This window comes from Cavia porcellus, unplaced genomic scaffold, assembly GCF_034190915.1.
Source record: "Cavia porcellus strain 051 isolate PalLab524CR breed Dunkin Hartley unplaced genomic scaffold, mCavPor4.1 scaffold_10, whole genome shotgun sequence".
Taxonomy (NCBI): domain Eukaryota; kingdom Metazoa; phylum Chordata; class Mammalia; order Rodentia; family Caviidae; genus Cavia; species Cavia porcellus.
In genome coordinates, this window is record NW_026947493.1 from 31,990,023 (window position 1) to 32,017,724 (window position 27,702).

At 48.5% G+C, this 27,702-nt stretch overlaps 1 protein-coding gene and 1 non-coding gene across 4 annotated transcripts; both read left to right on the forward strand.

Moving 5' to 3' along the window:
- The first annotated feature begins 36 nt into the window (after positions 1–36).
- Acox2 (acyl-CoA oxidase 2) lies at positions 37–27,579 on the forward strand. 3 transcript variants are annotated; one of them, XR_001199397.3, is made up of 16 exons: positions 37–463; positions 718–925; positions 1,481–1,643; positions 1,833–1,984; positions 2,337–2,444; positions 3,588–3,707; positions 4,004–4,119; positions 4,637–4,809; positions 5,641–5,803; positions 9,240–9,430; positions 10,954–11,133; positions 12,739–12,844; positions 18,608–18,825; positions 20,305–20,407; positions 23,788–23,923; positions 27,349–27,481. XR_001199397.3 is itself a non-coding variant. In XM_063257183.1 (15 exons), the coding sequence occupies exons 2-15, from the start codon at positions 766–768 to the stop codon at positions 27,409–27,411; spliced, it is 2,049 nt and encodes a 682-aa protein (XP_063113253.1). In that variant the 5' UTR covers positions 42–463; positions 718–765; the 3' UTR covers positions 27,412–27,579. The 3 variants fall into 3 exon arrangements, 2 of the variants coding, with proteins under 2 accessions (XP_063113254.1, XP_063113253.1); XM_063257183.1 differs by lacking the exon at positions 20,305–20,407 and having other exon boundaries at positions 42–463; positions 27,349–27,579; XM_063257184.1 differs by lacking the exons at positions 2,337–2,444; positions 20,305–20,407 and having other exon boundaries at positions 41–463; positions 27,349–27,579.
- On the forward strand, positions 8,392–8,498 carry LOC111754712 (U6 spliceosomal RNA). Its single transcript, XR_002789381.1, has one exon. It is a non-coding gene; the product is annotated as a U6 spliceosomal RNA (small nuclear RNA).
- Positions 27,580–27,702: the final 123 nt, after the last annotated feature.

Here is a 27,702-nt window from a genome sequence, read left to right on the forward strand (position 1 = left end):
CCCCAGAGCAAGAGTCACTCAGGCTGGGCGCAGGGCTGCAGGAGGGCATAGCTGAGGCGGGGGCGAGGTGGCCGGGGTTGGAGGCAGAGGAAGGTGAGCTTCCGAGAGGCCGAAGGCCGGCCGTAAAGGAGATCGGACCCCAGGGGACCCAGGGTATCGCAGAGAGCAGGCGTCCTCCCTTCGGCTCCACGGTGCGCTTCAGAGCTCCCAGAAACGCGGCACAAAAGCCCAGGAAGCGGGAGCAGGGAACTGGAACCGCCAGCCCGCAGGGGGGCACAGCTTGGCCAGAGCTGTGCCTTTGCTCAGGCCGCTTCCAGCCTCGGGCACCCCCAGCTGCCTGGCTCCGGGCTGTTTACTTAACCGAAGGTAGTTTTCTCCGCGGGTGTCCTCGACCGACTTTCCGTGGAGGCTTCCCCGGAAGACGTTGGTAGCGAAGTGCAGAGACCCCAGCTCGAGTGTTGTGGTGAGACCCCATAAAAGTCCACTCTGTAGCTCACACTCAGTAGGCAAGGGCTGGCAACAGAGCTGGCTCAGCGCCAGAGGGAGGAGAGGAAGAGGGCGAGGGACAGGGGAGGGCAGGGAAGAGGGGGGAGGGGAGGGATAGGGGCGAGAAGGGTGGCGCAGGGGAGGGAAGGGCAGGGGAGGGCAGGAGAGGGCGGAGCGAGCGTACAGAAGCCCAGCGGGGCGCTGCTAGCACAACCCGTTCTACCCGAGCAGCGCGCACAGCAGCCGGGCAGCAGGCCTGTCCTGGGACACCAGGGAACCATGAGCAGCCGGGCACACCGAGTGTCCCTGGGAGACTCCTGGAGCCAGCGAGTGCACCCTGACATAGAAAGCGAGAGGCGTCGGCAGGCCTTCGATGTGGAGCGACTTACCAACCTCCTGGACAGGGGTGCCCGGAACACCACGCTGCGCCGGGAAGTAGGTGAGAATGCACATCTGCTTTGACCCCACACTATCTTCCTTTCTTCCTTAATTTCTTTCTTTTTTCAGTTCTGAGTATTGAACTCAGTGGCATCCTCAGCCCTATTTTTGTTTTGTATTTTGTGATGAGATATTGCTAAGTCGTTAAGTTGCCCTGAGTGGGCTACAAGTTGGGATTCCCCCGCCTCAGCTCTCCCGCCATGAGGAACTCAGACTTGCAGCACCATGCCTGGCTCCCACATGCCTGTCTTAGAAGAGAACTTTACTGGCACTCTTGCCCTTGAAACTCCACTGTTAAGTGATTAACTTCCTTGGCTATGACTGTGCCATTAGCGTGCACTGTTCCCTGAATCCGTCTCAATCTGCAGCAGAGCCAGATGCTGGCCCGAATTCTGCTGCACAGAGCTCTGTCACCCAGGACAGGTCACAGTTCCCACCTGGGGCCTCAGCTGTCTCATCTGTAAAATGACTTTCCTGCTGTGGGGCAGACGGGCAGGAAGCTGTGAAAGTATGCGCTGGCCTGATCCCTAGGGCCTCTGTTCTCTATCCCCTGCAGAGAGCCTCTTCCGCAGTGACCCAGCATTCAGTCTTGTCAACACTTACTTCATGACGCAGAAAGAGCATTTCCAGGCTGCCGCTCAGAAAAGATTCCTCTTGCACAAGATGGCCCAGCGCCTGAACTGGCCAGAGGATGGGCTTGAGATTGATTACGCAAGGAGGTGCTCCCCAGGGCTGCCCCACTAAAGAGCAGCCTACCTGGGCTCCCCTTTAGAGCTCTGTCCCCTCTCACGGTCCTCACGGGAGGGAGGCCCGGGTACCAATGGCCCTTCCCTCCTGCACACCGGCAGGCCCAGGATACCTGGGCCTCATCTCCATAGGCACTCATGCACAGCATCTCTCTCCCATAGGGCCCTTTCTGGAGATATAATTCTTGGGGTGCATACTGTTGCCACGAAAGCCATCATCAGCCTGGGCTCAGAAGAGCAGATTGCAAAATGGGTCCCCCTCTGCAAAACATACCAGATCATCGCAACATACGCACAGACAGAAATGGGACATGGTGAGCCAGAGCTGCCACACACGGTGTTTAGGTTGTGCACTGCACAGCTCCAGAGGTCTCATAGATTTGTACATTTAATGTGAAAACATTCAATTCTTGAGGAAGGGGCACCTTTTTCTAATCTGCACAGATATACTGTATCAGCTACCCGTGGGGCAAATTACTCCTTGCACGCATGTGTGCACACCCCACAAACTAACAGATGAAAGGACAAAGACCCACATGTGTACAGCAAAGCACTGACCCTCGCTCTATACTGGGCTGAACCCTCAGAGGCCAGGCCCACCGGGAAGCTCCTGCTCTGTAAGCACCCCACCTTGGCCAAGTGCTGACTGCCCTCCTTGATCCCAAGGGTCATACCTTCAGGGCCTGGAGACTGAAGCCACCTATGACGCAGCCACCCAGGAGTTTGTGATACACAGCCCCACAATAACTGCCACAAAGTGGTGGCCTGGAGACCGTGAGTATCTTCCCAGGCCCCTTCCCTGTCCTTCCAAAGAGCAGACAGTGCAGGCCGAGCAGCCCTGGCTCTGACCTGTCAGCAGACCTCAGGGTGACTTGCAGTTCTCTGCTGAAAACCCTGGGCATAGCTGTTCACTTCCCTGAAATGGGTAAGAAATCAAAAATTTTATTGGTGAGTGGCTGGGAGTCCCCAAGGAAGTAGATATAAGAATTGACCCAATTTTGAGCATCTCTTCCCCATATATACACACACATGTGCGTATGCCACACAGGCACACAAACTTGGCCTGGTTTCAGGTGTCCCTATAAGCCCAAGGGTTCTTATTTATTTCGCCGCCACCGCAGGTTAATGATCAAGCCTGCCTGCAACAGGCCATAGTGCCTCCCTGGCCCCTGGCCCTGCCTGGCTCTCACCAGATGGCCACCAGGTGGCAGTCACACCCCGAATCCCTGAGGCTCAGTGACTGCCAGGCTACAAGAAGGGAGTCACCAAGCCCCCGCCTGTGAGCTTGAAAACCCCTTCTCAGTCCAGTCTGGGGCACCTGGGGGCTAGTCAGTGAATTCCAGAGTGGAAAGCACAGCAAATGCAAGGAGCCTAATAAAAACAGAAGAAGGGGGTCAAAGAGGTGAGCGACAGAGAGACAGACAGATAGACATAGTCAAAATTGTGGAGATCTTAATCTGCAGCTTAAGATCAGTCAGACCAGGGCTCAAATCCCAGCTCCACCTCCTCTGCACAAGGGACCAGCATGTCACTCTGCTTTCTGAGCCTCAGTTTCTGTATCTGGAAAATGATCCCTACAAACCTGACTTGGAGAACTAGAAAATACCAATACAAGGATGGGGACCACCTGGATTTTTAACAAATTTTATTGTCTATATTCATTTTTCTAAGGTTAGTGATAAAGACTGATGAATAGTTTTGGTAGGGGGCAAAATTCCCTAAAACCTTGCTCATTTCACAGTTCCTTTGCCAAATCACTGTTCATTGCATCTGGTCATTTGGGGTCAAGTCTTCCTCTCTGCTACCAGTGACTTTTTGAGAACTCAGTTGCCCATCAGGAAGCTCCAGTCTCAGAGTCTGGGTTGGGGACAGCAGTGCACTGGTCCTTCTGTGACATGCTTCTCTGCCTGCCCTCAGTGGGATGCTTGGCCACCCATGCCATTGTCATGGCCCAGCTGATCTGCTCAGGAGCCAAGAGGGGCATGCATGCCTTCGTGGTGCCCATCCGGAGCCCCCAGGACCACACCCCGCTGCCAGGTAACCCATGCTTCTCTCTTAGAGACCTGCTCTGGGACAAGGTTCCGAGACCCAGAGGCCCATGGGAGAAGTGCAGACACATCTTCATGAGGCCACAAAGGGTCCAGTTGGATAGACTAGTGCTAACTGGCAGGGGACCCTGAATAAGATTTAGCACCTTCTGACCTTCTCTTGCTCACCTGCAGCACGGAGACAGTGACCCCAAGGCCAGAGACTCCTGGGAACCCGAATGTGTGTGTGGTGACAGGCATATAGCAGGCACTCAACTGACAGACATTCTCGTCTCCATGTCCTAGGAATCACTGCTGGGGACATCGGACCCAGGATGGGCCTGGAAAATGCAGACAATGGCTTCCTGCAGCTGGACCACGTGCGAGTTCCTAGAGAGAACATGCTAAGCCGCTTTGCACAGGTCCAAGGACTGGACAGGGGATGGACACTTTGCCCAGGGCGCCACCACTTCTGGTCCTCTACCCTATACCTGAGTTTGGACTACAACTCCCAGAGAGGCTCTGGTGTCCCACAGACCAGAGCAGACGCCCAGCTGCAGAGCAGTGTGGTCTTGGGAGAGGCACTTTGCCTCCCTGAGCCTCAAACCTTTCTGTGATGGGAGAGCAGAGGGGCCTGGGAGAGCCACTCAGAGCACTCAGAAAGATGGCAACCGGTGTGCGGGCAGATATTGAGGCCGAGACTGTGCTGGGCTCCCTCTTTCACTATAGATCGTGGGGGAGATGAGGGTAAACCAGGACACTGGGACGTGGCAAGGTAGCAGCAGCAAGGAAGTGTTTCATGTGTTACTGCTGCTGTGGCCACACCTGCAACTGCTCCGGATGACCAGGAGGCACACGGAATAAGCAGCCACAGCTGGGGACTCCGGGATGGGGACTTCGGCTCCAGCCCCAACCAGAACCTGCCCTTGTTTCCCATAGGTCTTACCGGATGGCACCTACATCAGATGTGGGACAGCACAGAGCAACTACCTGCCCATGGTGGTGACCCGTGTGGACATTCTGACGTCGGTAGTCCTGCCCTCCCTACAGAAGGCCTGCGTCATCGCCACACGCTACTCTGTCATCCGTCGCCAGGGCCGGCTGCGACCTAGGTAAGGGGCAGCCAGAGGCCATCACAGAGAACATAGCAAAGGCTCAGCCCCCTGGGGCCCGCTGCCCTCACACCTCTCTAACGGTGCCAGAACCGGGTACTGGAAAGCAGCAGCAGATCCAGGCCTGCCCGGCCACGTGAGTGGGGGGGCGGCTTTCTGGCTCCCTTGAACATCAGCAGCCTGTATCTGTCAGTTTCTGGCTAAGGGTATCTCTCCCGGAGGACAGGACACTGGGAAGAAGGCGCTGCTGCTACCTGCACCCCATTGCCAGGATTGCAGAGCCATCCCCAGAATGGTCACAGGGGATGCATGAGGGGCGAGGAGCGGCTGCCCCAGAGAGGCCCTGTTCCCATCACTGCCAGGAGGCTTCCCACAGCCACACCTTTCCATGCACAGCTTCCACATGCTGGACACGGTGCTAGGCAGTGGACATGGCACACAGCATCCCCTCCCTGGGGTCTTCAGGTGTAGGTGTGGCATGCTTCCTAGCACACAGCAAGTGGGCGTGGGCAGCTCGGATCATCAGGGGTGCAGGGCCACACCCCTCACTTGATCCTGGGGGCTGGGTATGTTAGACTTCAGAACTGCTCAGATTTTAGGATAATACGGTGGTCGTACTGCAGTCTGTAATCCTCCCCATAAGAGGCAGTACCTGCCGGAACCGTGCAGATGTTCACGGTAGATAACGCCTCGAGGGTCGATATTACAATCCTGCCACCTTCGTAATGTGATAAGGAGCTTCCAGCACTCAGGTTTTATGGTGCTGGGGATGGGCAGAGGTGGACAAGACATTTCAAAAGCTTCCAAATCCTCTGCTTCTCTTCCTCTTAGTGACCCAGAGGCAAAAATCCTGGACTACCAGACTCAGCAGCAGAAACTCCTTTTTCCACTGGCCATGAGTTACGCCTTTCATTTCCAGGCCGTCAGCCTCCTGGAGTTCTTCCAGCACGCCTACAACGCTGTTCAGAGCAATGACACCAGCCTCCTGCCCGAGGTAGCCCCCGTCTGCCAAGGAGCAGCTGCCACAGGGGCTGGGACGGCTCCACCCCTGGGGCCTTCTGTCCCCGTTCTGGCTGAGTTCCTGGGGTGCTGGTGAGCCGTACCCTGACATGGGAGACCCAGTGATGATAGAGGAGATATTTCCTACAGTATAGAGAACACAGACCCACACTCCTTGAAGTGTATTTGAGACCCCCAAAGCTCTGGAAACCAAAACTCCCCTGGGGCTCACTTAGCAGCTTAGTGTAACCTGGCCTGAGCTGCCCTGAGCTATTCTGCTGAGCACAAATGCAGCCAAAATGGTAGTATGTTCCCTAAGCCGCTCAGAGCCCACTGGGGGTATGAAATGGATGATAGATAGATAGATAGATGATAGGTGGATGATAGACAGGCCTTAAATGCCCTGCTTTGCCTTTTTAAAATCCAAAATCCATTCTGATTCCAAAACACATCTGGCCCACAGGCCTTGGATAAAGTGCAGTGGACTTACTTCCACACTGAGACCTCTGTCCAGGTACTGTACTTCATAAGCATTGCTTACAGTAGATACCACTTATATCTCCATTTTACAGATGAGCATACTGAGGCACAAAAAGGGGACGGGAAAGAAAGACCTTCCACCACCTCTTCCGTTAGCTGATTAATCATATATTTTTGTGAGCCAGCAGAGCGCCTCATTGACCTGAGTTTTAATCGTTGTTATCCTGTAAAATAACTCAGGGAGGCTTTTGCTTTCTTCCTCCTCAGTGCCCCATGGATGGGCTCTGTGGGAGTTAGGCGTTTCGGGGGGCACTTTGTTGCCTGGTCTTCTCGTGTTTCTGTTGTTTTTTGTTTTGTGCCTTGGTTTATGGCACTTATGGTGGAAAGACATTGATGCTAGTGTGGAGATGTCTTTACTCTGCTTTTTGGGGACCCACAAAAGGCGTGGCTAGCTATAGGTCTTTGCCTCCCAAGACCCCATTAGCTCTATCAGTACGAGTCAGGGTGCAGTGTAATTGACTTGGCACCTGGTTCCGCAGGAGTGGACCACAGAACTGTTAATGATACAGAGGTAATCTGGGCCTTGGCGTAAAGAGCAACAATTATTCCACCTTGGGTATCAATAACACCAGACAGTGTTACTTGACAGTAACAGACAGTAACACCAAACAAACCGATGGGCGGGGAGTTAGCTTACGGGCTCAAGCACTGGTAAGCACGAGGTTGAGAGTTCCATCCTTAGTACAGAAAAAAAAAAAAAAAAAAAACCCTGAATATTGACATATCGTAAGAATCAGAAATGGCTGGGCATGGTGGCACAGGCCTGTAATCCCAGCACTCAGGAGGCTGAGGCAGGAGGCTCACCACAAATTTGAGGCTAGCCTGGGCTACACAGTGAGTTCAAGTTAAAGGCCAGCCTGAACTACACAGCCAGACCCTGTCTCAAAACTAAACTAAAAATAATAATAAAAAAATAAAAAATATACCAACGTCCCTTAACCTGTGGCATAAATCTTACAACAAACCAAATATTGACATTCAGCAGATATCTACTAAATGTGATAACTATGCCTCCACTAATGATTAATAAAGTTTACTGTTATATTATCAAAAATATAAGGAATTGGGAATGGAAGAGTGTAAAAATTTGAAAAATTAAGCAATAGGAGGTGAAAAGGAGGAGAGAGTGAGACAGAGGATCCCATTATAGTAAAAAGATTTACAGAAAAAGATAAAGGTAACAGAAAAAGACCAATAAGAAATAGAAGATAAAAGAAAAAATAATATGGACAATAAAAAATAGAAAAAAATTAAAAGAAAGGAGTAAGAAGAAAGGAAAAACAGAAAATTAATCTAAAAACAGAAAAAAATTCTCTGTAGTTTCACATGAATACTTTCCTTCTAGTGCTTTCTTGATGATTTGGGAGGGTTGTTTGTTTTGTTTTGTAGTATTTTTGAGACAAAGTTTTGCTGTGCAATTCAGGCTGGCCTTGAATTAATTCACTTTGTAGCTCAGGCTGGCCTCAAATTCACAGTGATCCTCCTGTCTCAGCTTCCTGAGTGCTAAGATTACCCACCTGCGCCCCCACACCCAGGGACCCACAGTTTTGAGCCCACAGGTCTCGGTTTTCTCCTCCTCACTTTACAGCCTGTAAGCTGTCGCCCACCCCAGAGCACCCAAGACCTCGGATCTGCATGGATGCTGGGAGCAGGGCAAGGGGTCAAGCGTACGATGACCAGAGAGCAACCCCAGCTGGGCCTTTGTTCCCAGCCTGAGTCCAACTCAGTGGACTTCTTTCTAGCCTGCTGCTTTTTGCCACTGACCACCACTCCATCATGTTCTTTTTTTGTTTCCCAAGGACTCAAAAATTGGAAAAATGGGTAGGGGCTTCCAAGACCCAAAAACCCAAGCCAGGTGCTTCCTGGAAACCTCTGTCTTAGTCTGTTCAGCTACTATGCATTAACTAGGTGGCCTATAAACAGGCTGGGCCTGGTGGATGCCCCTGTAATTTCAGCGCTCAGAAAGCTGAGGCAGGAGGATCACTGTGAGTTCAAAGCCAGCCTGGGCTACACAGTGAAACCCTGTCTTAAAAAACAACCCAAGTGATCGCTTTTGGCAGCACATATACTAAACTGGAATGATACAGAGAAGATTAGCATGGCCCCTGCGCAAGGATGACATGCAAATTCATGAAGCATTCCATATTTTACAAAACAAAACAAAACAACCCAAAATTCATTTCTCACTGTTGTAGAGACTTCCCAGATTCCTCCAGGGTTCTGGTAAGGGCTTCCTTGTATCGCAGGAAGGTCACAGGAAGGTCTCATGTGAAAGGTCACATGAAAAAGCACTAGGAGGGGTCTACTTCTGTATCAAAGTCCCTCCCCAACCCCCAATCACAGCATTCATCCACTCACAAGGGCCCTAAGGTCCCACCTCCTAACAATGACAAATTACAACGCAGTCATGTTGCAGCCCGAGCTGTGAGCATAGCACCCACCCTCCCACTTGTGAAGATCTCATGCTCTGACCTGCTCCCCTTCCTCCAAGAGTCCCCGGCCCTGATAGTGCCACTTTACAGGTGAAGAGCTCAGACATGAATCTTGGGTGGGCACCTTCCCCAAATCCACGCAATGGGCCAGCTGATGGGGGTACTATGCTCATGGAGCAGCTTTCCGGATCAGGTGCCAGACTACATAACTGCCAGGGTACAGCGCCCGTCCAGGCCACACTCTTTGGGGAAGGTCGTGGAGACATTGTCCTTTGTTCTTTTTTCTGTGCCCAGCACCCTGCGGGAGCCTCTCAGAGCCTCAGTCTTCTTACTCATAAAATGTTAGCTGAGTAACCCCGACCTTCCAGAGCAGGGCTCAGCAGGCCATGAGCACTTGGTCAGCCGTAAGTGCACTGAACCACGGAGTCCAGCACTGCTTGACCCCTCCTGTCCTTACAGCTCCACGTATTGACCACGGGTTCCAAGGCCATGATGACAGACTTCTGCGCATATGGAGTAGAGCTTTGCCGCAGGGCCTGCGGTGGACATGGCTACTCCAAGCTGAGCGGCCTGCCATCCCTGGCCACCCAGGTGGTGGCCTCTTGCACCTACGAGGGCGAGAATACAGTGCTCTACCTGCAGGTAGCCAGGTAAGGCCTGGAGTGGCCCAGGTGTCCCCTTAGACCCTTGAAGACCCCCTAAGCTTCTGCTCTATTGGGGCATCTGTCTGATACCATGGAAGGAGCAGGCCTGGGGAGCGCTGATTGGGGGCCGAGGCCCAGGGTATGTCCCTAGCTCACCACACTTCCCATCCACTGCTGTTCCCAGCCAGGCCACCGCTGGGAGGTGGACAGCCTGGACAGCAGCATCAGCCTCCTACTTGGTGTCCCGGTTCTTTTTTTCTCCTCCTCCTTCTTCTCTTTTTTCTTCTGGGTTGTTTTGTTTCGCCTTGTTTGAACAGGGTCTCACTATGTAGCTCAGGCTGGCCTAGAACTCACTGTAGCTCAAGATGCCCTTGAACCTGCAGCAATGTCCCCACCTCAGCCTCCCGGTGCTAAGGTTTCACACACACGTCACCCTTCCTGTTTGGTCTCCTGCTCCTCCACTGCCCCACTTCTCCATGGGCAGCAGAGGAATCTTTCAAAACCTAGAGGAATCACATCTTTCTGTTGATTAAAGTGTGCACTGGCCTCCCAGCACTCACAGGAAAAATCCTGCCCTCCTCATCAAAGCCTATGCGACTGTTATCCTTGGTGGAGTGTTGGGGTTCGCATTATTAGCTCTGCTCCCAACTGTACCAGTTGAGGACGGAGTATGCCTGCCCTGCTCAGCCCGAGACCTGAGGCTCAGAACAGAACCTGCACAGAAGGCTTCAAACCAGGCAGAGTGGCAGATGCCTGTAATCCCAGCACGCTGGGAGGCTGAGGCAGGAGGATCACAAGTTCAAGCCCAACCTGGATGCCTGAGTGATGTAGTCTCAAAAAGATAAAAGGAGCTGGGGATGTAGCTCAGTGAGAAAGCTGGCTTCAACTTCCAGGACCACCAAAAAGGGTGGGGGAGCCCACACTTGAGAGGAAGGGAACAGCCAGCTCGCCTCTTCCAGTGTCCTTGCAGCCTCCTCTGAGGCCACGGGAACCTTCTATACTCACCTTCCCAAGTGAGTGGTCAGAGCCAGTCTTTCTGTATGCGGGAGGAAAGGAGTTTACTGGCTAATGGAATAATAGCAGTGATGGGTTTTTTAAAAACGTGCAAAAGGAATACAGTAGCATGACACATACTGCCTACCACCGTGGCAAGCACTCCCCGATACTCTCCTTCAGTTTCACTTGGGGTGAGTCCGATCCCCCATCTAGAGATGGAGGAGACGCCAGTCCCAGGGCATCACATGGCTCTCAGCAGAGTGCTGCCTCCCAGACACACAGCCTCTAGGCAGCACTGTGAGGGGGCAGCAGAGTCCTCCTTTACCTCCCTCTTGTATGCCCATTGTTCACTTGTGTAAGGGTGTCTGCCCAGCTCACAGCCCTGGAGTCTAGGGGCGCCTCGGCAGGACAGCCCAAAAGGCTTCAGAGCAAGAGAGGAGGCTGGCAGGAAGGGGGGCGTGTCCTCTGGGAATGGGGGAGGCTCCCTGGGGGTGAGGGCTGGGCTAGCCCCATCTCATTGTTCCCACCCTCAGGTTTCTGATGAAGAACTACCAGCAGATTTGGGAGACTGAAGGTGCTCACTCCCAGAGGTCTCTGCCTCAGTCTGTCCAGTATTTCACCATGGTTCACCATGACAAGTGCCCAGCCCAGAATGCCTCTGACTTCCTCCTCCCAGAGATCTATACCACAGCCTGGGCACACACAGCGGCCAGGTGAGCCAGTGCCCCTCACACCCAGACCTGTGGGATTGTTCGGGTGGAAATTGATCCATACACTTCTAAAATCCACTCCCTGTCATGGGGCATCAGCTCCTCCTGCCCTGGGTAGAGAGAAGGGGACATCCCAGGCATCAGCCATTGACAACCACTATTCCTGTATCTTGATCACAGTGGTACAGGGGTACCACATCTCTGGCCAGTGAAGGAAAGTTTTCAAATCATTAGCTTCCTATGGTAATTTGCCATACAATAAATATGCCCATAGTATAGCTTACTACAAATGTATCAATAGCAAACAAATACTAGGAAGTAAACCAATACCTGTGAGTTTGAAACACCTGAATATCTAAAAACAGTTTTCAAAACAGTGGCTATAAACCAGGCACAGTGATGCACACCTGTATCCCAGCACTTGGAAGGCTGAGGCAGGAGAATCGCTGTGAGTTCAAGGCCAGCTAGTGCTACAAAATGAGTTCAAGGCCAGCCTGAACTGCATAGTGAGACCCTGTCTCAAAAAACAGACACTGGCTATCTGACAGAATAGAAGTTATTTCCAGGGTCTGCTAGGCTCAGGGAACAAGGCAAACCCCAGGACTCATACATTTTTTCACTTTACAAATAATGTCAGGTACCTACTCTGTGAGTAAACATGACCGATCAAATATGCTAGAAGCTAGGAATGAAAAGAAGCCCTAGCCCATTTGGACACCATTGTAGAAAACAGGTTAAACTACCTAAAAAGGAGCCTGCTGAACTTTGCCCCAAACTTAAAACATCAAAAACAAACTAGGAGAAAAAAATATTTTCACCATACAATAAGAGGTCTTATATCCCAATGCGTGGCCAAAGGGATGGCTAGTAGTTATTTAGAGATTCCCAGCAACTTGAGGACACTTTAGTTACATGCTTACAGTATGCTAGGCACTGTCCTAAGAGGTAGGGATCCACCAGGAATCAGTCTGATAAACCCCCCAGAGCTGATGCTTCAGTCGGAGCAGGTGAGGAAGGCAAATAAGACTGCTGGGAAATTAAAATGCCATTTTCTGTCCTTGCTTCAAACTCAGTGTGGCATCTGTTTATCTCTTTCCTGAAAGGGCAAAATAAATATTGCTTAATAAACAGTTTGTTTTACACACAAATTCCAAGAGTCATGGATGGACAGGCAGGAAAAAGAAAATACAGGAGATTAAAGGTTAACAATTGCAGGACAAACAACTCACTTAGTGCTTTGGAGGTCAAGAGTTAGGCGCCTGAAGTAGAGCTTGTAGCAGGCTGGGTGCCTGTAATTAAATAACCATTCTCGCTCAGGCCAGGAAACACTGGTTATCGGGATGGAACTGCCTTAGAAAAGGGTCAGCTTGTGGCCTAGGGCTTTAGAACATGGTGGTAAGCAACAGATTCAAATTCTGGCTCCTTCCTTACTCGCCGTGGACTCTGGGTAAGTGAGTCCACCTCTTAGGGACTCAGTTTTCCCCGGTGTAAATTGGGGCTGCCTGCCCTTGAAGAGGTGCGGTTCATCAAGCATTTAGGTTGACCCCACTTGAGCAATCAACACAGAAATCATCCATCAATTTTGAATCTTTTCTCTTTGGCTCTCAGGCTCGTAGAGGACTCAGCACGTCACCTGCAGGTGCTCACGCAGTCCGGGGCTGACCAGCAGGATGCCTGGAACCAGACAAGTGTTAGCCTTGTCCAGGCTGCCAAGGTGAGCTGTCGCCACTGAGGGGCAGGGGCATGGCCCTGTGTTGCAGCAGGCATCCCCAGCCCTGTTCCGCAGCCTGCCCTCATTTCACATCCAAGGCTTTAGTCCAAGGTATTTTAATTAAAGGACTTAACTCCAAGGCAATCTTGCTGGCAGCTCTTAGGGGAAAAGGTAATGAGGCAGTGTTATTGGATTTGCTTCAGGTTGTTCAAACATTTCCTCGCAGATAGAAAAGCAGGTCATGTCTCCCCTTAGCCCTGGAAGCAATTCTTGGATGTCTGATTCAATTTTCACCATGTTTTGTGTTTGTGCATAATCGACAGTCAGTCGGCAAATATTTGGGCATTGGGTTGGATGTTCACTGGGGAAGTCACTGTCCACACCTAGCTACAATCAAGGAAGGCCCAGGACAGGGAAACAGGGGCAGCCGTGGGACCCAGGAGCAGATGCATCTCTGCTGACTTCCCAGAAGTGCCTCAAAGAATAAGATGCTTGAAATCAGCTTGCAGAAGGGTGGGGTGACAGCTTTGGAGAGAAAGGTTTCCAAAAGGTACAAAAGGAAGAAGCAAGGAAAGGTCTGGTACTTGGGAGGCAACTCCAGTCCTGCCACGTGAGTGCTGAAGGGAAAATGGATGCAAGGAAAAGCAGGGCGGGCAGAGGGAGAAGACAGACAAGGTCTAGAACCTCCTGCACCTTTGCGAGAAGCTGGGTTCTGGTTTTCGTTGCAGTGGGAAGCCTTTGCCAGATTTATGTTAGCAGGGTGAACATGATCAGCATTTCATTCTAGAAGGATCCTGTGGCCCCAGGGAGGAGTGGACTGGAGGCTGGCAGCCAGTCAGAAGGAAGGGGTAACATTCTGTCCAGGACTCAGGGTGGTACCCACTCTGAGCTGCACAGAGAGCGTGGGGAAAAGTGGGTAGGGGCAGAGATACTGAGGGGTAGAAGAAAGGATAGCTAGGTGTGGACAGTGACTTCCCCAGTGAGCATCGTGGAGAGGGGGAGAGGTGAGAATGGAGCGATCACATGTTTAGACCCAGCCTGAGCAATTTAGTGAAACACTGTCTAGAAACTTAAAAATGGGCTGGGGAGGTAGCTGAGTACTAAAGCCCTGGGTTCAAGCCCAGTACCACAGAGGGAAAAGCCTGTGGAGCTTAGGGAGCTGGGACAGTGGCCCTGCCAACAATTGGAAAAGCTGGGAGGATCACTGTAACTCTCAGGCCTCAGGCCTGGAAAATGACAGCCTCAGACAGGAGAGCCCTAAAAGGTCTGCAGGGGACCTCCTAGGGTGGGACTGGTCAGGCCAGCCGGGCAGAGGTGCCACCTGACGACCCAGCCCTCCACTACACCCGCTGGGGCTGTGCCCCACCTCTGCAGCTGGGCTTCAGTGGTCCTGGGTAGGGCACCCACCCCTGCCATGCTCATGCCCCATCCACATACAGGGTATGCCAAGGACCCCCCTTACCCACTCTTCCTTTTCCTGTTTCCAGACCTCTGCTTGCCTTCATTTAGTCCACACGCCCTGACCAGGGAGACTAGCAGAATCCTCCTTCAAAGGGGGAGGACAGGGCACCCAAGAAGGGACGAAGCCTCCCTTCCCTGTGCCTCAGAGGCAAGCTGTATGCTCCAGCAGCCTCAGTGTGATGAGCGGCCAAGATGAGCCTCAAGCTCCGGGCCACAAGGGTAAGAAGCTAAGTCCAGGGCACCCTAGTGTTTCGCAAGAGCATGGCGTGAGCAGCTTCCCAGCTCACAGAGGGCAAGGCCTTGTCTTTCTGAAAGCTATCAGTGCAGGCAAGGAATAATCATGCAGGGATCCAAGGGGCCACACTGGCATGGCGGCGAGGGAAGAAAAGCCAGGGGCTGGGTTGTGGCCTCAGCTTGTGGGTGTCACGCAGTAGGACCTCGAGCAAAGGGCTCCGAGCGAATGCCGGCCTCTAAGCTCGGTCCCTTGCAGGAGAGGCGTCACTCTCTGGATGCTGGGGCTTGGCGTAGTCCACCTCAGTCCCCCTGGCTTCTGTAGCACTGGAGGCAGCTAAGAGTGCAGCCCTGGCTTGGATCTTGTTTCATCCACTTTCTGCCATGTGACCTTGGACAAAGAACTTAGCATCCCAGAGCCTAAGTCTCTTCATCTGAAAAATGGACCTAATAGCACCTGCTCACAAAGACTGAGTTGACTGGGTAATACTTCAGAGGCAGTTAGCAATAAAGACACACCCTTTCCCCCCAAGGCACGGAGGCCACCTGCGCTCCCCCACCAAGCTTTCTGAGCAAAAGCCAGCCAGTGCCCCCGGGTGGCCCTGCCTTATTCTACTTCTCAGCCCAGAGACTTGACAGCCCACAGGTGTGGCCTGCAGGTTAGAGCAGACAAAGCAGGGCTCCAGGACAAAAGCTAGGTCCTTAGTTTTGCTGACCTGGACCCAGTTTGAGCACCAAAGGCTACTTGGGCCAGCAGGGCCAGCACCATACGCATGCTCATCTTCTATCTCTGGAGCTTTCAGACCAGCCCAACCATGAGGCCTCACACGGGTACACTGGCAAAGTGGGGTCGCTGGCAGCTGTGTAAGGCCTCTCTGGGGAAAGCAGGCTCTCTCCAAATAAGAAACTTGAGCCTCTACCACCCTGGGGAAGGCTGCGGTCACTGATGCCCTGCACAGACTGAAACCCTGACCAGACCCTTCACAGGGCTTCCTGGACCTGGACTTGGGCCCTCCTGCAGAGGGGACAAAAGCTCCTCGGACACCCATCACCTCCTCACACCCAAGGCTTGGGCCTCATAATAATGCCTTCAGCTTGGGCTGGAGGTTTAGCTCAGCGGCATAAGCGCCTGCCTTGCAAACAGGCAGTCATGAGTTCGATCCCCGGTACTGATAAAAAAGAAAAAGACAAAAAAAAAAAAAAAAAAATGCCTTCAGCTGCCTGAAGTACAGCCTTACAGCCCACCTCAGATGACCTTTCCTGCATCTTTTGAGTCCCCGCATGAGCTCCTTTGAGCCCCGAGTCACTCTAGACACCAGTGAAAGCGAATCTTTCAGAGCTCTCCAAGATTTGGACAGCCTGCCTCGGCAGGCAGGCGGCTGAGGTTCACCTCTGCTCTACACCTTCTAGTAACATCGGTCCCAGCAGCGCAAGCTTCTCAGAGGAACTACTTTCTCTGGGGGATCTGTATGCACATAAAAAATTGAGAAATACTTATTTTTTTCCTTTTGAGACAGGGTCTCACTCTAATTCAGGCTGGTCTTAAGCTGATTCTGCAGCCCGGGCTAGCCAATCCTCCTGCCTCAGCCTCCTATAGAATTACAGGCATGTCTCACATGCCTAGCTGAAAAGCCTCTCTATCTCTCTGTCTCTGTCTCTGTCTGTGTCTCTCTGTCTGTCTGTCTGTCTCTCTCTCCCTTTTCTCTCCTTACTGGAACTCAAATATCTTACCTGGTAAAACAAGCAGGTGCATTTGTGTTACACAGAAGGCAAATACTCAAAAATATATAACAGCCTGCAGTGCAAGAACAGCAGAATCCTGAAGGCTCCTGCTGACTCAGGCATTCATCCTTTAGTTGCTGGGCTGAAGGGAGAAGGAGGCCTTGGGGAAGGAGCCCATCTGTCAGAGCAGTCTGTCACTAGGTTAATGATGTGGTCACTTACGACCAGTACTGAATTACTATCTTAACAACAGACAGAGCCAGACCATTGTCTCTGGGCTAAATAACACCACTGAGTACGTCCAGGAATTTATCTCACCTTGACAAATTTTATATACACTTGAACCACTACACTTTAACCCCACATTCATGCGCACACATGCATGTGTGTGCACCACTGCTTTGACCAGGCAGACAATAAATAGCTGTATTTTTTAGAAAAGTGGCACTTCGCTCTGTGTCCCTTGTGTATTTTCTCTCCACTTTCAAACCTACTTGAAACTTCCCCAGAGGAAACCAAAGCCAAGTCCCGAACCCACCAGCCCCCTACATGAAGCCAATTTTTCCAGCACCATTTCTTAAAGTGGCTGTCTTTCTTTCAGTGAACATGTTTGGCCCCTTTGTCAAAGATAAGGTGGCTGAGTGTGTTTGTAGTTGTGTCTGCATTTTCTAATCTGTTCCATTGATCCTCAGGTCTGGTGTTCTGTTTTTGGTTTTGTTTTGTTTTGCCAGTACCATGCTGATTTTATTATAGCAGCTTTGTAGTATCATTTCAGGTCTGGGATTGTGATGCCTCGTGCCTTGCCTTTGTTGCCCAGGATTGCCTTTGCTATTCTAGGTCTCTTATGATTCCAGATGAATGTTAAGAATGTTTTGTCTAGTTCTGTGAGGTATACTAACAGTATTTTGACTGAGATTGCATTGAATCTGTATAACAGTTTTGAGAGAATAACCATTTTTGCAATGTTAGATTTTTCTATCCATGAGATATCTTTCCATTTTCTGAATTCCTATTCAGTTTCTTTTCTCAGAGTACTGTTATTTTCCATGTGTAAATCTTTTACTTCTTTTATTTGGTTGATTCCTATGTCTATTACCATGCACTAAAGTCAAAACAGATCAAAGATCTAGATATTAAAACATACACTAAACCTACTGGAAGACAAAGTAGGTAGAAATCTCAAGGACATACGGATAGGCAAAGAGTTCACGAACAAAACACAAACTACATGAGAAGTGCCTCAAAGAATCAACCACTGGAATCTCATTTTATTAAAAAGTTTTTGCACACCCAAAGTAATCCCCAGTAGAGTGAAAAGAAAACCCACAGATTGGTAAGAAATGTTTGCCAACTATCCCTCAGACATTTTATGTAGAATGTATAAAGAATTGAAGAAAATCAGGTTCCCCAAACTTAAAGACCTTATTCAAAAACACAGTTCTCAGATGAAGAAATAAAATATACAATTCTCAGATAAGAAACACAAATGTCAAATAAATATATGAAAAATGCTCAGCATCAATGGTCATTCAATAAATGTAAGTTAAATCAGCACTGAGGTAGCATTTAAAATCAAGAAATTAACCAATAACAAATGCTGCCAGGGATGTGGGGAAAAGAAACCCTTCTCCACTGCTGGTGGGAGTGTAGACTGGTGCAAGCACTGTGGAAATCAATGTGAAGATTCCTCAAAAAACTAGTACTAGAGGTCCCATTTGATCCAGCTAGTCCCCTTCTGGATATTTTCCCCAAAGAATTGAAAACATCATACTACAGTGATATATGTGCACCCATGTTTATAGCAGCACAGTTTGTAATAGCCAGATCCTGGAAGCAACCTAAGCGTCCATCAACTGAGGAATGGATAAAAAAAAGATGTGGTATTTTTATACAACTGAGTACTCTCAACCAAAAAGCATGATAAACTCAAGCATTTTATAGGTAAATGGATGAAACTAGAAACCATACTCATAAGTGAAATAAATCAGACTTGCACATGTAAACATCATACTGTCTCCCTAGTGTAAGAATGAAAGAGTAAATAGGATCCAAAAGTTATAATAGATATAGTAAAAGGGGAAGAAACTGCTCAAATGGAAATTATACTGTTTGATCAATTTTGCATGCCTGTATCTGGTCACCTGAGCAACTATTTTGAAGGTAATAATATGCAATACAGCAGCCACTGTTAAATTCCTATCATCTTGTTTTAAAATCTTGTATCACTATTGTTTGTTGTTATGTCATTTTGTTGTAGTTCTTTGATTGTTCTTGATTATTCTGTTTTTTCCTCTTAAAGAAAAGAAAAAAGAGAAAGAAATCAGTGGCTCATGCACCTTTGTGTGTTTGTAGGCTCACTGCTACTATGTCACTGTGAAGAGTTTTCAGGACGCCGTGAAGAAACTAGACAGTGAGCCAGCGATTCAGCTAGTGCTCAAACGCCTCTGTGACCTCTTCGCCTTACATGGTATCTTGGCTGACTCAGGCATCTTTCTTTATGATGGCTTTCTGTCTGGCCCCCAAGTCGACATGGTAAGAACAGCCTACCTGGACCTGCTCTCCCTGATCCGGTGAGTGGCTGGGTCTTCAGACCACGTGAGCCTTCAGAGAACAATCCTAGACCCCGGTACACATAAGGATAAACATAACCTCAATTCAGTTAGTTCTTCAACACTGTCCCAAAAGAGGACAGCACCCAAAGCATGTGAATAACATGAAACTTGCTACCTATGAATGATGGGTGTTGATGGGAATTATGAGAATTAACTTGCTCAGAATTGCACAACTGCCTAGAGGAGAAGCCAGATCCAACCTCATGCCCAGCTTGAGAACTGTGCTTTACCTGCATATTAAGGTTGAAGTATTATTTATTTTATGCATATCTCTGTCTGTTTGAATGAACTACAGAAATTCTTACCGAGTTTAGTAGACTTACTTTAATATTCCCTTAGTTTCAAGATAATTTTTTAACTCAATAATTCATATACTGACTTGTAAAGTAGCAATACAAATACTTTTAAAATGTGGCCTTAACACAGTATAGTTTAGAGCCATGAAATACTAACGCAATGTTTTCATCCTGTTACTTTATACATAATTTAAATACTGCTTTAAAAGCATATCAAAACCAAAGCCCATGATATTAGGAGTAACAAAAATTAAAACAATACAAATCAGTTACCATTATCAATAAGATTTTTAAGAACAGGTTAACTTGAGAACACAACCCTTTTACGACCTCAGTGGGCTGAAAATATGTCTTCTCCAAATGGTGGAGGTGGAGTGATGGAGCTGATTTTCTATCAGCAATACTAGGAGAATAAAAAGAAAAAAATTGAAATTTTTGTAAACAAGATTTTTGTGACACATAGACCAAATTACTAATATATCTAACTGTATATTAGATGCCATTTATGACCACATATAAGCAAACAGTTGGTGGCTAGTGAATATTTGTTCAATTAAACCATGAAAAAGAGTTAAAATGTATCTGACACAATCGTGCCCCAGTGTTAAACTTTCCCTGGGCTGGAGATTTAGCTCAGTGGTGCAAGCGCCTGCTTGGCAAGTGTGAGGTCATGAGTTCGATTGCTGGTACCAAAAAAAAAAAAAAAAGTAGTTTTAAACTTTCCCTACTACAGACACCACAACAGGGGAAGTCATTAGAACATAGGGAAGTACTCAACAATACCAGCCTAAGCCTATCTAACTTTCTGAAACTTGCTATTTTTAAAGCATGTGAACACAAAAGCATTCTAGCCCTGGTTGGCAATGGTAATAAGATACTGAAAACCACCTTTACACCTCATAAGCATGGGGTTTTCTTAAATCTGTAAACAGCCCTTTTAAGTGTCTGCCTTGGCTCTAGGGACTCAGAGAATTCAGGACAAGACAGCACTGAGCTCTGCACTACACACGCTTCAGACCCACAGATTGATTGACTTACGTTATGATTTCTAAGTGACCTTGCTCCTGCAGGTCATTAGGTGTGTGGCAGGTCTCATGCTTTTAACACAGACCCCAGCCTTGACTGTCATCATTTCCTTCAGACTTCTGGGATGACAAATGCAGGGCAGGACTCTGACACCAAGGACCAGCTCTCTGTGGTGTTAACAAGCTGTGAAGTGGTCCTGCGGTCTCAGCTGGGTGCCTGTAAGTAAAGACGCAGGTTAAACATAGGTGTGTAGTTTTGTTCCTTCCTGGACACTCTGGGGCTTGGAATACAGGTCCAGCCAGGAGCCCCCTGCGCCCCAGGAGCCAGCAGCACTGTGTACCTCTTCTGGCACTGGGGACAAAGGTGAGCTGACAGGTTAGGTTGAAAGTCCAACTCCAAAGAAGCTGAATCCCCATTAAACTTTTCTCAACCCTGCTCTGATCATGGAAGGGTAAACAGAGCGTCTGTGGACCAGGGAACATAAACCCTGTCCGTATAACTAAGAACTAGGCCTCCCTCAGAACACTGGCAGCCTCACAGGCCACTTACTAATCCTCCCGCCTCTGAGCACTGTTCTGTACTAGACCCTCAGAAGGGGCAGCCAGGGGCTGGGGATTTAGCTCTGGGGTGTAAACGCCTGCATGGCAAGCACAAGATCATGAGTTCAATACCCGGTACCAAAACAAAAAAGTGGCAACCAGGCTCATGTCCTATAGGAAGACAACACAGTGACGCTCCTGTAGAGAATCGGACCAGACTGAGGAAAAGGAATTAAAGACTGAGACTCACCTCACAGACTAATGCTTAGCTATGATCAGACACTCTGGAATCCCCAGATGCCTGAGGGAAGCCCCAAACACAAGAGATAGAAATCACAGCAAACAAGGACAAGGCAACTTGAAAACATAAGAATAGGCAGTGAGAAAGAAACTTTAAAAAAAAAGTAATTAAGAAGATATACTTCAAACACAAAGCTGGGCGTTAAGATATATTACAAACACAAATTTGAGAGGCTGAAGCAGGAGGATCATTGGGAATTCGAGGCCAACCTAGACTACATAAATCAAGAGCAGTCTGAAGTACATAGCAAGAGCCTCCTCTCTCAAAAAAAACTCCAAACCAAACACCTACACAAATTAAGAACCAGAATGTCATTGTTTTAAAATAATCATAGGGGGGAAAAAGCTCTTCGAAATTAAAAAAAGAGAGAGAGAAAATCTTTAAAATTCAACTTAAGGATTGAATGATAAACCGGAGAAAACTTATTAAAAAAAAAAAAAAGCAAAAAGACAAAAAAGATTTTTAGAAAGTGAGAGGACCTACCCTACCTGTTCATCATCTGAAAAACAAGTCTAGAAAAGAAAACAGAGGGGGCAAATCACTAATCACTGAAGAAAACATCCCAGATGAAAGATATGAGTTTCAGATTTAAAAAGGCTGCAGTACTCACGGAGAAGGAAAGCCAGGCCTACATATGTGCACACGCGAAACATGCAGCCATGCACAAGGAGGCAAATCGATTCCATGCAAGGGAGGGGTGCTTCGTGCAGGGAGGACGGAGCGGGGCGTGAGGGCCACACAGGAGGGTGGGCTGCTGCGGGTTGGGGGGAGCAGGTCCAGCGCGGCCTGCGGGAGGAAGGGCATCTGCAAAGGGACCTGAGGGTGGCAGGAAGGGGACATGGGGGGGCACCGGCAGGGCGCAGGTACAGGTGTCGGCCAGAGGGTACGTGGCACAGGCATCCGCTGGGGACGATGACCCAGACGGAGGAGGGCGGAGGCCAGGGGCCAGGGTGCGCGTGAAGGGGAGAGAGGGTCAGCCCCGCTGCCCAGTCTTAGGACCCGGGCTTTCACTTTGTGTAAGCACAGCACAGTCACACACAAAGAATCGGTTGTAGGTTGTTAAGGAATGGCTTCAACTGTCATGTTAGGCATAAAAAAGGCTGGTGGTGTAACACAAGGGCAGGTCATTTATTTAGTATGTTCGAGGCCCTGGTTTCAATCCTCAACTCTAAAACTAATTGAGAAAACAAGAGCCCAGCACGGAGATCAGCTGGGAAGCGACAGCCACAGTCTGAGTGGGAGCCCAGGAGATGAGGAGACGCAGGCAAGGCTGGACACGCTTGGAGAGTACAACAGGATTCACTGACAGATTAGACACATGGAGCTACAGAAAGAGGAAGCGAGGCTACTGACTATAAATGGGGGAGACCAGGGGGGCTGGGTTAGGGCCAGGTGGGCAGAAGAGACTGATGGTTTGGTTTTGAAGGTGTTTTGTTTAGAAAACCTATTAGGAATCCAAGTACAGGAGGTCGGTAAGCAGCTAAATGACACAGGAGGGGACCATGTGAAAAGTCCCTCATTGCTTCTACTTTATCAGTGAGAAAGGGTACAAGAGATGAGGTACACAGGGCAGAGCTGGGGATGACAGGGAACAGAAGAAGCCATCCCCTGAGAGAGAGATAGAGTGAGTGAACTAAAGCAATGGAAGACGGTTGCAGCGGGGCTGCTGGCGATGCCCGTACGCCCAGCACTTGGGGGGCTGAGGCAGCCGGGTCGGCACCAGGTCAAGGCAGCCCCGGCTACATAGCGAACTCAAGGCCAGTGAGGCTGTCCCCAAAACAAAACAGAACAAAAACCGAACAACAATAATAAAAACCCATGATCGTGGAGCAGCGGCAGGACGCACTGGACTCTAAGGCCATCAGAGGAGACTGGTTTTCCCAGGCATATGTAACTAGTGACGCAGAGGCAGTGGAAACTTGGATTTCCACCTTGCTAAAGTGCTACGAAAAGCAAGAGAAATGGCTAAATGTATTTTTGAGAAGTGAATACAACGCACCATGGAACTAGAGAAGTGAGACCATGGTGGACGGAGGGACCTTAAACAGGTGACAGGGCTTATCATAATGAGGAGGAGGCATCGAGAAAGGGTCAGTCAGGGACAGTATCTCAGCCGCCACAATGCTTTGACAATGTACCATCATCCTAACGTTAGCACTGCATTTTTTTTCTGAGACACAGCCTTGCTCTGTAGTTTAGGGTAGCCAGGCTGGCCTTGAATTCTCAGTCATCCTCCTGCCTCAGCCTCCCACGTGCTGAGATTACAGGCATGCACCACCACAGCCCACAAGGCTGTATTTTGATCGAGCCAAAATTACAATTTATATTAGAAGATAAGGAACCAAGAGAGGAAGCACGGGGTCAGGAGAGGCAGAAGTGAAGAGAGGATGCTGAAAGGAAAACCTTGTCTTTTGTAACAGAGCCAACAGACAGCAGCTAAGAGACACTAAGTAGAAAGTGCCTCTGAAGCATCAGGGAGCTGTCAGTTACACAAACAAGACATTTACAGACATTCGGACAGTATCAGGGGAAAGACGAAACTGCCTCCGGTCAGAAGGAAACGAGAGAGAATCTGGGCTGTGCTGTTTTTCAACTAGTAAGCCCTAAGGAAATGCAATATGTATTTATGATTTAAATCTATGCATCTGATTAGAAATTAAGCTGAATTATTTGAGAAGTGACTGATGATGCCTCTTACGGTCGGTGTTCACAATGCCTTCAGAGAGACAGCCTGGATGTGAACCCTGTCTCCTTTCAGGAAGGATGCTGTCTTGTTAACCGACGCTTTTGACTTCACCGATCAGTGCTTAAACTCTGCGCTTGGCTGTTATGATGGGAACGTGTATGAACGCTTGTTCCAGTGGGCTCAGATGTCACCAAACAATAATTCTCAGGTAAGTGAGCATAACACGTTACAAATTATATAAGAGAACAGAAAACAGGCATTAAATACACCTCTGTGTTTCCTCAGCCTGATTGATTTCCATTAGGTTGAAAATCATTTGGCATAGGTATCTGTGGAAAGCACTTTTAGAGACTGTGTAAAAGAAACCAGGAGTGGGGCGTGGCCTGGCAGGAACTAGACTCAGCAAATGCACTGCTCAGAGTTGGTAAAGGAAATTAAAAAGAAAGCCGGCTCTAAATCAAGGCTTGATAAACCCCAGAGAATGTACACTTAGCGGCAAGCTGACTCCCAAATGACGAAAACCAAGAAGGTAAGTCAAGGCTGGCTGCACCCCTTCCTCTCGGCCTCTAACCCAGTTTTTTGTGACAGAATTGGGGTGAGGTGTCAGGAAGCTCCAAGGCTCCTGCTCAGACCGGACTCCTTTGTCCCCAAGCTCCCAGGAGGAAGGAGGGCTGCCATGTCACCTCTGGTAGTCAAGAGAGCCGTGCACAGCAGCAGCCAGGGCTGCAGAGAGGTGATTGCAGCTGCCTGAGGAGAACACTAGGAATCTCTGTCAGAACAGCAAGAAGAGAGGGGAGGCTCATAAAACCCCAGCCCTGCAGGCCAGGCCCAGGCTCCACCCAGCTTTAGCAGGAAGAGTTAGGAATGCCAGTAGATACGTAACTCAAGAAATAAATCTTGTATTTAGAATTTGGGGAGCCAGCATTTGATAGCAGATTTGGAATAGATGATCAAAACAAAGGGCACAAAAGACCTTTTTCTTTTCTTTTTTTTTTGCAGATCTAGGTATTTTATAATGAAAGGTGAAACTGACTTTCCTATTTCTCCGATCTAATTTCAGAAAAGGTGTCTTAGTACTGCATCCTATTGGCAGCTCTCAGGCTTTCCTTCACACCTAGCACGCTGTCAGACTTGCTTTAACAATTTGTATTCTGTGATACCTCATGGCTTAATTTAACTTGAATATCTAAAATTATAACAGAACCAGTCATCCTCAGGGTGGTTGGCAGATGGAAGGCGAGCCCACTTCGGTCCACCCTACCTTCAGGAATACATCCTTTCAACTCAGCAAGGAAATACAAGCAATAAAGAAGGCATACATTTAGCACCAGGAGGTTGCACACACCTGTAATCCCAGCACTCAAGAGGCTGAGGCAGGAGAATCCACACAAGCTCAAGGCCAGTCTGAAATACACATGAGACCCTATCTCAGAAAACAAACCAACAAAGCGTACATTTACTACTTATCTATTTACTAGCCTGTTTTTTGTTTTGGTTTGGCTTTTTTTTTTTTTTTTTTTTTTTTTTTGGTGACAGCTGGCTTTGAACTCACTACATAGCCCAAGCTGGCCTCCAACTCACAGTGATCTTCTGCCTCAGCCTCCTGAGTGCTGGGATGAATGATAGGTGTGCATTACCATGCCCAGCAACTAGCCTATTTCTAGTTGTCACTTTTTCTAATAATGAGATCTCTGTCCTTTTTAAGTTTAAATGCTGGCCTTAAAATATCGTGGCCTTCCCAGTGCAGCCCGGTACCCAGGATCTGTGTGACCTTTGGTGCTCCACAGAGCCAGCCCACCACACACCTGTCAGGAAATGCTGACCTGCACAGCTCAGACCTGTTTTACTGGCCACCTCGGAAACATTTCAGGTCCCTGGATCTTGTGGTCACTGAAGAATGCAGATTCTCTAGTTTTTCATCTTCACTTTTAAAGACTTTAATCAGGATCTCTAAGAGCAGGCTTATCTCAGTGAGGCATGACCCATAGCTGCAGGGATTTGGTAAAACTTTATCCCATTCATTTTTCTCTGTCTTCTCCTCTCATTTGACTATAAACCCAGATGGAGGCTTCCCTGTCCCACTGTCAGGATATGGAACAAAGGAACAGTCTTATGACCCACACAGTGACACCAAGGGACCCACTACACACAAATGCTGCAGACAAATGCTTGTCATCCAGCCTCGTTACCTTGCTAGAAAGGTGACAGGTGCACCATGGCCATTTCACACACAGCTAGTTAGTAAGGTAAGGTGGTAAATTACCTTGTTTCCAGTGAGTGGCAAAGATGCTTGGTGGAGTGTTCATTGTGGCTGCATAATCACATACACATTTGTGACGCCTTCGGAGACCACTGAAACTTCTAACATGTTCTTTTCTAATCTACTAGAGCTAATTCTGAAGATCCAGTAAAGAGATATTTTTCATTTGCACAGCACAAAAAGGCACATTATACGTATTTTAAATAAATTAAAACAGCAGCTATGGAGAATTAGGCCTTGTAGACAGAGAAGAGCCAGTGGGAATACTTACTGGTTCCCTACCAGTCAGTGCTGTGCTGAAGTAAATGCAGCATCGCGTCTCCCTGGCTTTACCCCTGGACAGGAACATGTGCCCTTTCTCGGCTGACTCTGGCCAGTGTCTGCCTTGCATTTCCACCTGATCTGGATATTAAGTTGAGCAAGCGTCTCCAGAGAAAACTGCAAAAGACATCTCCCGTCCCTACACAAACTCATCCCTAGGCAATTCCATCTTGACGTTCCCAGTGCAAGAACCAGGAGTGGTCATTTCAAATCAAGAATCCCATTGCTCCCAACATATAACTATAAATATTCCCCCAAGTAACACATGTGTTAAACACATCCACAGATGCCTTCATTCGAGCCACTCAGTAAGTACAGATTGAGCACACACTATGCTGACAGAAACTGTTTTAGGTATTAAAGACACAGTAGGAAATGAGTTGAAGGCCATGTTGCCAGGTGTGATAGCACAGGCCTGTGACCCCAGCTTTCGGGAGCCTGAAAAGAGAGGTGCTGTGACTTCGAGGCCAGCCTGAACTACAGAGACCTTGTCTCAAAAAAACAGGAAAAGAAAAAAAAAAAAAAAAAAAAAGAGTTGTAGACCATGTGTGCAAGGAAGCTGAGGCAGGAGGATCACCATGAGTCCGAGGCCAGTCTGAGCTACATAGTGAGTTCAAGGCCAGCCTACACTACACAGTGAGACCCGAGCTCAAACAAAACAAAACAAAACCAGAGAAACCAATTCTGAGACACAATCTTGCTGACTGGATGCCGCTTTCTGGTTCCTTGCTCTGTGGTTCATGTTCGATTTCACACAGACCCTTAGAAAGCCAAACCTTTTATTTGTATTAAAATTCCAAAAGCAAAGATAAGCTGTATGTTTTCTTTTTAATCAGCCACCTGCATCCACAATTTAAAATCCGCATGAGAAAGGAAAGACGCCCTTTGGGAAAATGTCTTTCCATATGTTCACACAAAATGAATTTAAAAAATAATTTGAGAAATTAAAGATCTTATGTAATGTTACTTTTTTAAAACTAACTGCTTAATTTGAAAGTAAGAGTCTTTAATCCTGGCAGGCAAATACCATCTTAATAATGTATTTCTTTCAGGAGAACCCTGCCTACAAGAAATATATCCAACCACTAATACGAAGTCATGGATCCAAGCTATGAAATAATCAACATTATTCCAGGACCAAGTGGCACCATGGTGTTATATAATTAAATTTAAAATTATGTATGTGTATGTAATTTCAAGAGTCATCTTTCAGACACTGGCTGAATATCTGTGAAACAGTATCTGTGATTTAATTCAAAATAAAGCATAACAGGAAAACGACAGTGTGAGCAGCTCTTGAACTGGGTCAGCAGTGAGGTACCCACGTGTTGGTCACTGCTCCCTTCAGCCCACCTGTGTTTTGCGGACCTACACTCTAAGCGCCCACACTTGCAATGATCTGCATG